Source organism: Nannobrachium achirus, assembly GCF_963921795.1.
Source record: "Nannobrachium achirus genome assembly, chromosome: 14".
In the NCBI taxonomy this organism is placed as follows: Eukaryota; Metazoa; Chordata; class Actinopteri; order Myctophiformes; family Myctophidae; genus Nannobrachium; species Nannobrachium achirus.
The window spans coordinates 42,425,244-42,438,663 of NC_137821.1; the positions used below are offsets into that span (position 1 = coordinate 42,425,244).

At 41.1% G+C, this 13,420-nt stretch overlaps 1 protein-coding gene across 1 annotated transcript in view; it reads left to right on the top strand.

Moving 5' to 3' along the window:
- The window catches only part of dock11 (dedicator of cytokinesis 11), a 161,035-nt gene extending 151,857 nt beyond the window's left edge, over nucleotides 1–9,178 (top strand). The window contains exons 51-53 of the mRNA XM_080741633.1: nucleotides 1,815–1,915; nucleotides 4,318–4,456; nucleotides 9,055–9,178. Of these exons, the coding sequence (XP_080597759.1) occupies nucleotides 1,815–1,915; nucleotides 4,318–4,456; nucleotides 9,055–9,144 (330 nt within the window). The 3' untranslated portion in view covers nucleotides 9,145–9,178. The remainder of the gene's footprint in view (nucleotides 1–1,814; nucleotides 1,916–4,317; nucleotides 4,457–9,054) is intronic.
- Nucleotides 9,179–13,420: the final 4,242 nt, after the last annotated feature.

The window sequence follows — 13,420 nt, forward strand, 5'->3', positions numbered from 1 at the left end:
ATTCGCAATGCTCCCCCTGGAAACAGCTCAGGGACCCACCAGAGGTCCCCGAACCACACTTTGGCAACCAGCCATGGACCCCCTGGAAACCTTTCAGGGACCCTCGGGGGTAACCGAACCACACTTTGGGAACCAGCAATGGACCCTCAAGGACCTCCAGGTTTCCCTATGTTTTGTATTAATTCTAAAATCTGCAAAGTAACAAGTAACTGAAGCAGTCAAATACTGTAATTGTAGTGGAGTATAAGTAACAAAAATGGAAAGTAAGATATGATGAAAACATAATAAAAATGGTGTCATTCTTTAGTGCTGAATTGTGCCATAAATTTTATAATTGTGCTGCTATCATTATTGAGATATTCTACACGACACCACTGTTCTGCTGCTATCTTCTACAATGAAATACTGCTGCACCGGCAATCAGTATACTGCTGCTAAATCTGCTAATTCATAACCATATAAATATTTATATATATAAATATATATAAAAGCACAATTGATGATTTCAACTGCACAAATTAGAGCACATCCAGCACAAAAAATGTAGACCATTTTTCCCGATTTGTAGCCAAACAATTGGGGTGCAAGCCTAAGCAAAACTATAACTTAGAATAATCCCTTATTCTTTTTAAGTAAAATTTCTAAAACACTACAAAACATGTCTCAAAGACAAATACAAGCAAACGTCTCCACAGTAACAGTTGTGTGTGTGTGTGTGTGTGTGTGTGTGTGTGTGTGTGTGTGTGTGTGTGTGTGTGTGTGTGTGTGTGTGTGTGTGTGTGTGTGTGTGTGTGTGTGTGCGTGTGTGCGTGTGTGCGTGCGTGCGTGCGTGCGTGCGTGCGTGCGTGCGTGTGCGTGCACATTGTAGATCAACTTCATAGCAGTATTAAGTGGTCCATCTATGTTTTTTTATTAATAATAAAATCTGCAAAATAACAAGTAACTGAAGCTGTCAAATGCTGTATTTATAGTAGAGTATATGTAACAAAAATGGAAAGTAGAATAAAAGTACCTCAAAATTGTACTGTAGGTACAAGTACTTGTATATACTTGAGTAAATGTACTTGGTTACTTTGCAGCACCACTAGCCTTACATTAAGACGTCTCTGCCGAGACTTTCGCATTGTCACTGCAGGGCCGACTTATGTAAGGCTACATCACCACAGAACAGCCAATGACAGCCAAGCCTTTAATCACAGCTGTGTCAATCAGTAGAGTGTAGAGGGACATTTATTTATAGTTTTAACTATAACTATAGTTTTATACATCACACAGCTTAGACATTTGGATCAAATCAGACAGCAGACCTGTGTGAACACATTGATATGAATAGCATATCTGAAGTGTGAATATTGCAGCCACAGCGACTTAATATAAACATGGGTCCCTTTCCCCTGTCTCACTCTCTCCCCACTCACTAAACCCATTGAAAATGCATTGGGTGCTTAAAGTTAAACATTTTTATTTTTTTATAATTAAACTACAAAACATTTCAAACCCAAAAGTACAAGCACACGTGTCCTCAGTAAGCTGAACACATAAAAATTTGAATGGTGTTTAAAGGTGTAAGCGTTTAGGAGATGAATCGCGCCAAAGTTTTGAGGAGATACTGACTGACTGACTGACTGACTATAAATAATGAAGATAACATACGTGTGCTCGCCTTCCAGGCGAGCCCACAATAATGAAGATAACATACGTGTGCTCGCCTTCCAGGCGAGCCCACAATAAATGAAGATTGAGAAATTAGAAAAGTATATATTTTCTTTCTTTCTTTCTTGAAAATGTAACTTATTCCCACTTGATTGTTTTAGGTGAACGCGGGTCCCATGGCCTATGCCAGGGCTTTCCTGGACGACAGTAAACCCAACCAGTCAGCCAACAAGAAAGCCAAAGATCTCAAAGATATATTCAGGTAGGCCACTTGATTGATTGATTGAAGAATTTATTAGAAGTTTGCAATAGAAAAAAGTACAGTTTCATGACAGTACAAATCACTGGTACAAGGTCAACTAAAAGGAGATCCTAGAAAGCCGAGGCTTATTTCCACAGGAACCACACTTTAAGTATCTCATATAACATTGAAAGACAGACGGATAGAACATAGTACTTTATCTAGGATAATATCAGTTTCAAAAGCATAACATCAAATACAAAGGCAGAATAAAGGAAAAAAAGGGGGAGGGGGGGAGCATGGGGGCTTAATCTATTTACAAGTCACGGGTAGCAGCTGTCTGAAGGTGACTTTTCATACCAATTTTGAAGGAGGCTAGGGATTTGCTCTCCTTTAGGGCTTGAGGAAGGGCGTTCCACATGTTGATGGTGTGGCAGGAGAACGAGTTAGAGCCTTGTTTGGTGTTAAATCTACGTTGATGATGATTAGTGGAGCTGCCTCTGGTGTTGTGATCGTGAACATCCTTGACCTTTAAGAAGTAGTTTGTCAGGTACATGGGAATCTTGGAGGTGTAGTGTATCTTGTACACCAGGCCCATTGCAAGATGCTGTACTCTGTCAGCTACTTTGAGCCATCCCACGCTTTCTGTTCCTAATCTATGCACTGTATCGTAATGTAAGGCAGGGGTTCCCAAACTTTTTTGTCTCAGGGCACCCCATAAATATTTTTTTTTAATCCGAGGCACCCTTACATTATAATTTTCACTCAGCACCTTATATTTATAGCATATCGTCGTTGTCGGGTGGAAACCTTGTATGTCCAAAACCGTTCGTTTTGTATTTATCATCTATAAAATATACTAAACTACTGAAAACAGCAGATCTACAAGCACACAACGCCTCGCGATGCGAGGCGTTGTGTGCTTGTAGATCGGCTGTTTTCACTTGTTTCGTGCGACAGTCTTGTAAGGTGAAGCAGGGCTTTGCTTTACCAAAAGACGTACACATTTGAAACTTGGAGATACAAGGTTTTCTGCCCGACAGTGACGATATTTTAGTGATTATGTTGCGAGGAAAACGTTGAGATAATAGCCATTTTGGTTAGAACTGACTGAAAATAACTTTGTACTTCAAGTTTAAAAGGATACTAAATATTTTTTCAAGTGTCCAAATAAATTCCAAATATTATCAAATGATCTCGCGGCACCCCTGGACTGCCGTCGCGGCACCCCAGGGTGCCCCGTCACCCACTTTGAAAACCCCTGATGTAAGGTACTGGTCTGGTAATCCAGATAACCATCTGTGTTTGGTAGTCCAGACACTACTTGTTATCTGTGTGTGCGTGCCTATGCAGGGCTGCTAAGTCTCTCACACTATTTAACCTCTTCTCACGCCACTCGCCACACTTGCCATTTCACCACCCTCATTTACAGACATCCCACCTCTACAGAGAGTTTGATTGATTGATTGAAGACTTTATTAGAAGTTTGCATAGGAAACGGTACAGTTTCATGACGGTACAGTTCACTGGTACAAGGTCTACTAAAAGGAGATCCTAGAAAGGACTAAGCTTATTTCCACAGGAAACCATTTAAGTATCTCATATAACTTTGAATGACAGACGAATAGAACACAGTACTATGCAGTAGTAGATGTAAAGAAAAGAAAATGAAAGAACAAAAAAAAGAAAACAGTAAGTCTAAACAAACAGTAAGTATATACAAAGAAGGGGCAGGGGAGGGTAGGGCTGGGGGTTCTATTTCGGGGTTATATTCTCTCTCGGTAAAACACCGCAGTACAGAGAATTCTCTCTCAGCAGTCAGCGCAGTGAGTGCAGCTGCCCCCTCCCCTCTCTCCCCCTCTGCAGGAACACACATGCTGACATGCACACAGCGGCAGGAGAGAGAGAGAGAGAAAGAGAGAAATAATAGTAATTAATTAAAGATATGTTTAAAAAAAATGGGATGTATGTTAGTTTAGAGCCCTGCAGCAGTGTTCACTGTTAAGCCTGTAAGTTAGAGGCACTTGATCAACCATTCCAGTCCAAGGACCTCAGGTAAAAAAAGAAACCGTAGAAACCCATGAAAAACATGGACAAAACCGGACAAAAAGCAAGCGCAGCACGCGTGTGCATGAGGGAGCCACACCAGCCCGCCAAATGTCTCACTCCTAACTTTTCCTGAAACCTGCCTGCAGCCCTGATAATCTATAAGCATGTCTCTGATTTCAGTTTGTGCTATCCCTGACCTGTGTTTGCGTGTGTGCGTGTGTGTGCGTGCGTACGTGCGTGTTTGCGTGTGTGTGTGTGTGTGTGTGTGTGTGTGTGTGTGTGTGTGTGTGTGTGTGTGTGTGTGTGTGTGTGTGTGTGTGTGTGTGTGTGTGTGTGTGTGTGTGTGTGTGTGTGTGTGTTGCCTGTAATTGCAGGCGTTTTGTCCAGGCTTGCAGCATAGCTCTGGACATCAACGAGCGTATCATCAAGGAGGACCAGCTGGAGTATCACGAGGGGCTGAAGAACAACTTCAAAGACATGGTCAAAGATCTGTCCGAGCTCATCCACGAACAGGTAATATGCCATGCTGAGTGATTGGGCCATATGCAGGTTGTTGACACGAATGCCTCAGCAAATAGTCCAGGGGGTGGGAGGTTGGGTGGGGTGTACTGTACTTAACTGTATGATACTGTACTGAACGGGAGTTGCGCGACTCTCTCTAATACAAGTCTCTGGGCCACTCGGTCAAAGTGGGTCAAAGTTCATATTAATGAGAATGTACATAGTTAGTTAGTTAGTTAGCTGTTCCACCGCTCCAAAAAGCATGTATAGCTGAAGCAGTGGTTGTAATACAACTGTTTTAATGTGCCACTTCAACATCTTGCAGTGTGTTCCTGCCTTAACTGTCACTGATGGCAATGATGTTTCTCGCTCCTCCCGCTTCTATGCTTCTGGGAACTCAGATTAGCACTGACTTAACACAACTGTGACAGAGGTGAATGCATTGTGTTCGTGTGTTGGCATTAAGATAAGTGGGCAGTGTGAAACTTAATCACTTCCCGGAGAGGATTATTGAGCAAGAGTCTAGGTTGTGCTATACAAAGTGTAGGCATAACCACGTAAACACTATTCATGTAGACACTTAGGCTCAGAATTAACCATTTTCAATTTATTAAGAAATAACCATTAACCATTTATTGCAATGATATTGCATTGAGTTTGGCGGTGTGAATTTAACAAGTTTACTTAGCTACAGTGGATAAGAAAAGAAGAAGAAAAAAGCATGTCTAGCTGAAGCAGTGACGGTAATAGAAATATTTTAGTGCAAGCGGTTGTCCCACCTGATCACCTCTGGGCAGAGGTTTCCAACGTTGAAATCCCTCATTTCTCAGAAATGTCATCGAGCCTATGAGGCATCAAGGCATGAGGCAACATGGGGACACACACACACACACACACACACACACACACACACACACACACACACACACACACACACACACACACACACACACACACACACACACACACACACACACACACACACACACACACACACACACACACACACACACACACACACACACACACACACACACACACACACACACACACACACACACACACACACACACACACACTCTGCAATCCATTGTTTCCCAGAAATGTTGTTTTATTGGACACAAATTAAGAACAGTACGAGTATAGTCAATACAAAAAATGTAGTACAATACAAGTACAGTTAAACACCCTGCCTAAAAGGAACACCCCAAATAAGTCCTTTTACGGTCTTGTTTACGTCGTAGGTCCTTGGTAGTGTGGGTACTGTGGGCCTACTGGATGCATTCAGTACTCTTATTTATTGTCACAGGGGTTGACACTAAGGTGTCAGAGTCACTTGCCCGTCGGGCAATTACAGGTCATGTTCTACTTGCCCAAAGGTCATGCCCACTTGCCCGGAAAGTAAATAATTATAAAATGATAGGTAAAATTTGAATTATGACTCAGTTTGTATGGCAAATACTTACATACAGTATCTAAGAATATGACTATGTAGCAACAGTGAAAACATGTAAAAGAAGAGCACTTTTACATTCCACAGACCAGAAGACAGAACGCTCTGGCCACGTTCAGGTGTTTAGACAAGATATATCTTCTGTTGTGAACTTGTGTTTATAGACAGTTGTGTCCCCTCTCAAACGAGCACTTGCTCGGTCGGGCAACTTGAAAGCAAACTTCAGCTGCCCGAAAGTTTTATTTACCTGTCCGGGGCAAGTGGGCAACTCTTAGTGTTAGTAACGCCAGGCTCTGTCATATTGTTTTCCATGAAAAGTTGACCTGGTCCTTTGCTTTCTAACCTGCTTAACTTTGAATCAAACTGTCCTAACACATTGTATTCATTTCTCCACTGTGCTGGCCAGCTTTAAGGAAACATCAGGTAACGTGGTGGAAAAGTGTTTCAAAGGAGATGTGAGTCCCTCAGGGATCTATACTAGTGTATTTTCAGTTTTTGCTCTAAATCGGGGGTCTTCAACGTTTTCAGGCCAAAGACCCCTTAGTTGAGAGAGAGATGAAGCAGGGACACCCACGACTTTTTCGTAGATTCAATTTGGTTTAATTGTTTGACAGCACAGTGTATTTTTGTTTTCAGATACGTATTTAACCACTTGAACCGTCAATACTTAATAAACTTGACATTCTGTTTCCCCTCTACACCAAATCTCTTTGCCAAAAATACGCCTTGCGCTGCCAGGCGTTGTGAGCTTGTAGATCTGCTATTTTTGGATAAAGTTCTCAGAATATGGACACTAGGGTTCAAGTGGTTAATATAAAAAATGAGAAAAAAGTCTAACAAAGATTTTGAAGTACGCCCTGTAGTAACCCTAGGGGTCCCGGACCCCCTGTTGAAGACCCCTGATCTATACTAGTGAATTTTTGCTCTACATTAAATGTCCTCGCTGAAAATAGTCTCCGACAAGCTTATGACTTGTTGATCGACTATTTTCCTATACGACGGTTACCCCCAGAATACGGATGTTGGGGTTGAAGTGGTTAAACAGGACTGTTTTTAGAACAGTGATTCCCAACCTGTGGGCCGGGGTCCGCTGGTGGGCCTTGAGGATTTTGCAAGTGGGCCTCCAAGTTCAAAGTAATTGTCAAAACACTGCCATGGTATACAGATCCATCTCCAAAAATTAGAATATTGTGTGAAAAAGGATTGCTGTTGCCATAGCACCCCAAATCTGACTTCCCACTAGACTACAAGCAACTCTAACTTCAGAAGGTTGACATTTCTTTATTATAAATCCTTGTTTTGAATGGCCTTGTGTAATATTTTGAAGTATGGACTTTATCTAGAATATGTGAATTTTTTTTTTTTACTTAATTTTGATTTTGTACGAAAATGAAAGTTTCAAGAAATATATGAACATTTCAAGAATATTAACTTTTACTAAATATTCTAATTTTCTGAAATTGATGTGTATAAATGTGTAAAAATAATGGTATTGTGAAGGCTTTGGAGATTATCAAGTGGGCATTGATCCGGAAACGGTTGCCAAACACTGTTATAGAAGTGGTTGCTCATCTATTAAGTTGTGTGCAATGCAATCACAGCACAAGTGTGAACCTGAGCATGATGACATCTATAGACTCCATACACAATGCATTTGTTCTGACAACCCTATTTAATTCATTCACTCTCCCAGTTGATACATCCTTTTAGTAACTTGAGCTTTTGCCAGCAAGGTTTCCCGAAACAAGAAAGGAGACATTCCACAGTCATGCAACAAGCACCCTGAGCAGGGTGAGGCAGAGAAGCAGCTGGAAAATTAATCTATGTCAGTATTTGAGGTCAGGCTGTAGTGTGACCAACTTTTCTCTCGGCATATAATAAATAATTAAAATAATAATAATATATTCAATAATGTATTAAATATTCAAATATATACTAAATATACTATTTGTGAACATTCTTTGATAATAATTTGACACAGATCTTCTCGTCTGGGCTTCCCTGTCACAAAACATTTTCAGATAGGGGTCCAAGGCCAAATAAATGTGAATTTGGGGGTCCTTGGCACAAAACAGTTTGGGAACTACAGTAATGCTGTATACTACATTAACTACAGTACTGCTGTACATTACATTGTGAACTAATGTTCTATGCCAATGAGAACACCTGTGTTGGTCCTCCTCAACATGGCCGGTGTAGGACTACTAATGCAACCCATGTATACAATACACTGTTGCATAAGCAGACAAACTAATAACACACGGGAGGTGAACAACACAAGTGTAAACAGTAATCATTAGGGCACTGGGCGGATGGATGTGGCACAGACTGTGGCAGAGGCATAGGCTGTGACAATTTAACTTTCACATGTTAAAAAAACAAGTCAACAACACTTGTGAACGAGGTTGGGTTTGCCAACCTTCATACTGGCCTGACTTCGCATTATATAAAAAGGAAAAGAAAATATGAAATGGAACACGCCACATTTGTTCACCTTCCATTTCATGATCATCATGAACAGGGAAAAAATGTAATCCTCGATATAACTTGATATGAACGCATCCTCATTATGTCCATGTTCCTGTGTGTTTGTTTCATTATACCAGCATCATCACAGTACAGTATCATTTATTTGAACCCCCACTTCAGGCATCGTGTACTGCAGTGGTTACCAAACTGGGGGAAGGGATCCCCAAATTATTGTGGGGGGTCCCCAGATGATTAGCTTCATGTGAATTAAACTTTGTTTTCTCACTCGACAGTAAACAAACCTACCGTACATAGAGTATAAGTGTATAACAGGGTATCTGCACATTTCTAACGTTACAATTTAATGGCTTTTAAGACCTTTTTAATACCAAATTGGCTAATTTGTCAAATAGTGCGTAAGAAAATAACCCACCTACAAGCTCACACCGCCTCGCAGTGCGAGGCATTGTGAGCTTGTGTTTTTGGCTATTTTAGCAATATTTATCTGTGTATAACCGAGTGAAACGAAATGCAATGCCAAAAATTCCAAGTGCTTGTCTGGGTGGGGATTGTTTTGGGGGGGGGTCGCAGCCTGAAAAGTTTGGGAACCCTTGCTGTACTACTGTATGTTATTATCGGCGTATGGTTTGAGCGTGCTGATGTCCTCCGTGTTCTGCTCTGACCACAGATCTACCAGGAGGACATGATGCGTTCCCTGCTCCACAACTCCCTGCACGTGTTCAGAGCCATCAGCGGAACCTCCACGGACCTGGGCTAGAGTTCAGAGCCATCAGAGGAACCTCCATGGACCTGGGCTAGAGTTCAGAGCCGTCAGAGGAACCTCCACGGACCTGGGCTAGAGTTCAGAGTCATCAGAGGAACCTCCTCGGACCTGGGCTAGAGTTCAGAGCCATCAGAGGAACCTCCACGGACCTGGGCTAGCGTCTGACCCTGCTGTCTCCCTGCTACTGCCGCGATGGCAAATCAACTAGAGCCCCCCCTCTTCTTGTCCATTTCATTACATTCCCAAGGACCCATAACTCATTTTAGACCTGAGGACCATCTACAAATGCCTTCTAAATCATTAGTTCTCACACTCTCTCACAAGACTTAGGCAGATGTAGGTATATCTGCTATTTTTGAATAGCCAACAAGTAGTTCGGGAGTGGCTTATTGTCGGTATCAGCCGGTAACACGCGGGAGTCTGTCCCCGTTACAATGCGCTAGACCCCTGGGAGATGGACTGCTGAGATGGAGCGCCACACCTACCATCAGCTCCCAGTACTTGTCGCACAGCTTGCCAAGCCATGCTACTCATACGCTGAAAACCTTTAAAGTGACACAGATGCTTTCCCGGGTTGTAATGGGTTTAATTGAAGCCTGGTCTTCATCCCACCCGAGACCCCTTTCTTTTTCATATCGGGATTTGTATGGATTCATGGTACGTACTTTGGTCATTGCCTCTGAACTCCTGTGAATGTTTGTTTCCCCCTTTTTTATCTACTACCTAGCTACTAGTAGCTAGACTTCCCCCAAAATACCCTGTGCTGGTGATGTCATTCAGCCAGCCTCACTTCCCACATTGGATGTATTCGTAGAACCCTCGCGGTGAAGGACTGCAGTGCAGCCCACGTTCATTGTAATTAGAACTACACTGCTTGTGTTTTAGTTTTTCTTTTTGAAGAATGTATTGCAGCGAATGTGACACAGAGTAGAAAGTCAGGTTTAGCTCTGTCTCTGCGAGGCAAACTACAGCGACAGGAACAGCTGTGGTGTCTGTCCGCGGTGGGAGGAGTTTTCATTTTTCTACTTACTCTCTGAATGGATGCTATGCAAAACTTTGCAGGTTACCATTTTTCACTCCAGAATGAGTCTATGTCCTTTATTGTTGCTTGGTCAATCTGCCAATGGATCGGGCATCCTGCTAGCTAAGTGATTAGGGCACGTACCACGTAGGCTCTAGAGACAGTGAATCCCCAGTTTGATTCCAGACCGGCCGGACCTGTGGCAGGTCACTCACTCACTCACTGTGACTATATCGAATAAAGGCTCGGAAAAGCCCCCAAAATAACAACAATGACGACGCAAACTAACAGAGGAGTAGGATAGCAGCTACTGGAGCTTGGCTGTCATTAGGTTTGGCCATGTGTGCTGTATCAAGCCCGCTATTTAAAGGACCGTGATTTGGGCTATGGCCTTTCACAAGTTCACAACCACACAGGTGACACGTACAGTCGTCTAGAAATGTCCCTAGTCAATGGACTAAACGTGTGAGACGACCGGTATGATCTTTTAAATCCGAGGCGTCATGGTGGCATACAATCGCAGTGTACCTAGTGCCAACCAGCTATTGTTATAGAAAGGTCACATTCGTGAAACACCAGTTGAAGTTAAATGTTAATTCCTCAATCGGGTTGCCCTCAGACAAGGTGTTGTATGACTAATACGTTATGATGCTGCTAATAAAAAAAAAAGCAGTACATTAATATCATTCTTTATATCAGGGTGATAAAAAGAAAACATTGGCAGTTGGAATAGTAGTAGGGGCTTTGCTTGATAAAGAATACAAATAAAACATTCTGGTTTTGGTGCATGCCAATAGGTGAGTGTGTCAACCACTTAACCCTTTGGGAGCTGCATGTCATTCCCCCTCTGCCCTCAATTACTTCTCTCTGCTATCCTGTCTAAATAAAGAAAAAACTGCCTAAAATATAGAACTATATATATTTAAAAAATGTACTGGTAATAGCACTGGCTTATGGGGTTCCCTTTAAGGAGATGGTAGTGAAAATGATTGAGATTATGACGGAAAGTTTATCAGAGTGTATTGTACATGCCAATCGGTGACATGAGTTCATGTCCTGTATTATCGTTGTTGTCGGGTGGAAACCTTGTATGTCCACAAACGTTTGTTTTATATAATAAAAAAATATATCTATTCTAAACTAGTGAAAATAGCAGAACTACAAGCACACAGCGCCTCGCGATGCTCTAGGTGCTTGTAGATCTGCTAATTTCACTAGTTTTGTGCGACAGTATTGTATGATGAAGCAGGGCTTTACTTTACGAAAAAACTTGGAGATACGAGGTTTCTGCCCGACAGTGACGATATACTATATCAAGGGACATGGCTAAAAGGTCAGGTATATTAAAGAGGATAAACTGATAGTAGCTGTTACTATATTGGTGCATATTTACTTCAGAAAGTGAGTGGAGCTTCTGAAGAATTCCTTTCCTATTGAGATCCAGTGCCTTCATGCTCCGCCTTCTAAAAAAATAAAGGCTCTGTTATTTCAAGTTGTAAGAACATAATTATTATATAATTATACTGTTTTACGGTATCTCACAAGTGCTACACTGAAATGAGCCGATAGGTAGTAAGTAGGTGATATAAAGAGGTACACAGTATTAAAAAAAAGAAAGAATAGATGTACATACTATATTGTCATGCTGTAAATTGAATTCTACCTGTGTAATGTACTGTATGTATTTATATTTGTACAATTTTAGACTTCTGTCCAAACTTTGCCTTGTTCCATTGTGGTTTATAATTTTATTTGCATTCGTTAATTGAAGCTGCTTGTCAAAAATACTTTGTAATGAACTTTCTTTTTTAAATAAAAACATTTTACAGCAAATTGGTAAACTAATTTAGACTATCTAGTGTCTCTTTCTCTCGCTCACTCACTTTCACAGAAGCAGATCTTTGCTGATCCTGCAATAGGATAAGTAAGAAAAAAAGAGGAAGAAGTACTCATACTTAGTTTACTTTATACCAAAGACTTTATACTCAAAGATGTTGTTGTCACTGTGAGGAGAGCCTTGATGTTGTTTCATGCACAATACTGTGTAGCAACAACAACATCTTTTGAGTATAAAGTCTTTGGTATAAAGTAAACTAAGTATGAGTACTTCTTCCATAGCCTTGTAAACCAGACTCCTCCTGCCTTGGAGGTGTCCGTTTACTACTTCTTCCACCTCAGAAGATTTCACTGATGACTTTTCAAACCTTGCAGGGCCAGGGTCCTTAGTTGCATCTTATCCCCTATATTATGAGCTATTTAGGCTATGCTTTAAAAATATACAGTTTCCCCCCCTTATGACAGCAGCACTTAAAGAGCTTAAGGCTGAGGCCCACCAAAGTAGGCTACCTATGAGAGAATCCCCATCAAAGCCACACCAAAGTACCTATGAGAGTGGAATCGCCATTCCGCCATGCATTTCAATGGTTTCATGCCAGTAGAGGATTTCTGCAAAAAAAAAAAAAAAAAAGCTCCATTCTCATTGAAATGCTTTGGCGGAAAAGGGATTCCACTCTCATAGGTACTTTGTTGTGGCTTCAGCCTAATAAATAAATTAAATCACTATCAATAACATTCAATTAAATATTGTTGCAGCAGTGAAAGTGGGAGAATGACCAGAATGAGGATGTCCCAGCTTGCTTTCTGGTTCCTCCCTTTCTATGACCTTTTCACAACTGACAACAACATCATAAACACTCTAATGACTCCATGCTTTAGTGCTTGTAAATATTTGACTGGCAGCAGGAAATAAAACTTAAATACTGGGCCAAGCAGCAGGTGTTCCCCCAGTAGGAAGTAGGAACTCTCAAGTTCAACAACAATATAGTTAAGTTAACAAGATCCCATGATATCCGGATAGTTACCAGGCAACCTATTTTCTTATTTATTTATTTTCCATTTAAACAAATTTCCCACCAAATCTTTTTGAATAATATTTGACGAGGAAAAATAGCAAAACATTGAACACAGATTATTATGACTATTAGTAGCCTACTATCATTATGCATATAAGAAGTCTTCTTGCCTTTAAAGGAGTAGTTCTTAACCCCCAAAATGACTTTTTTTCTATTGATTACTCTTGCCATGGAGACTTGCAGTTCAATAATAATTTTCATTTTCTGTGGCATTCCTCAGACAATACATTTATTTTAGTAAATGTAACCCCATTGATTCCGGTTGGGTCCCCATCCAGAATCAATGGGGGTATAAATGTATTTTAATCAAACTATTGTCTTAGCTCTTAGGAATGCA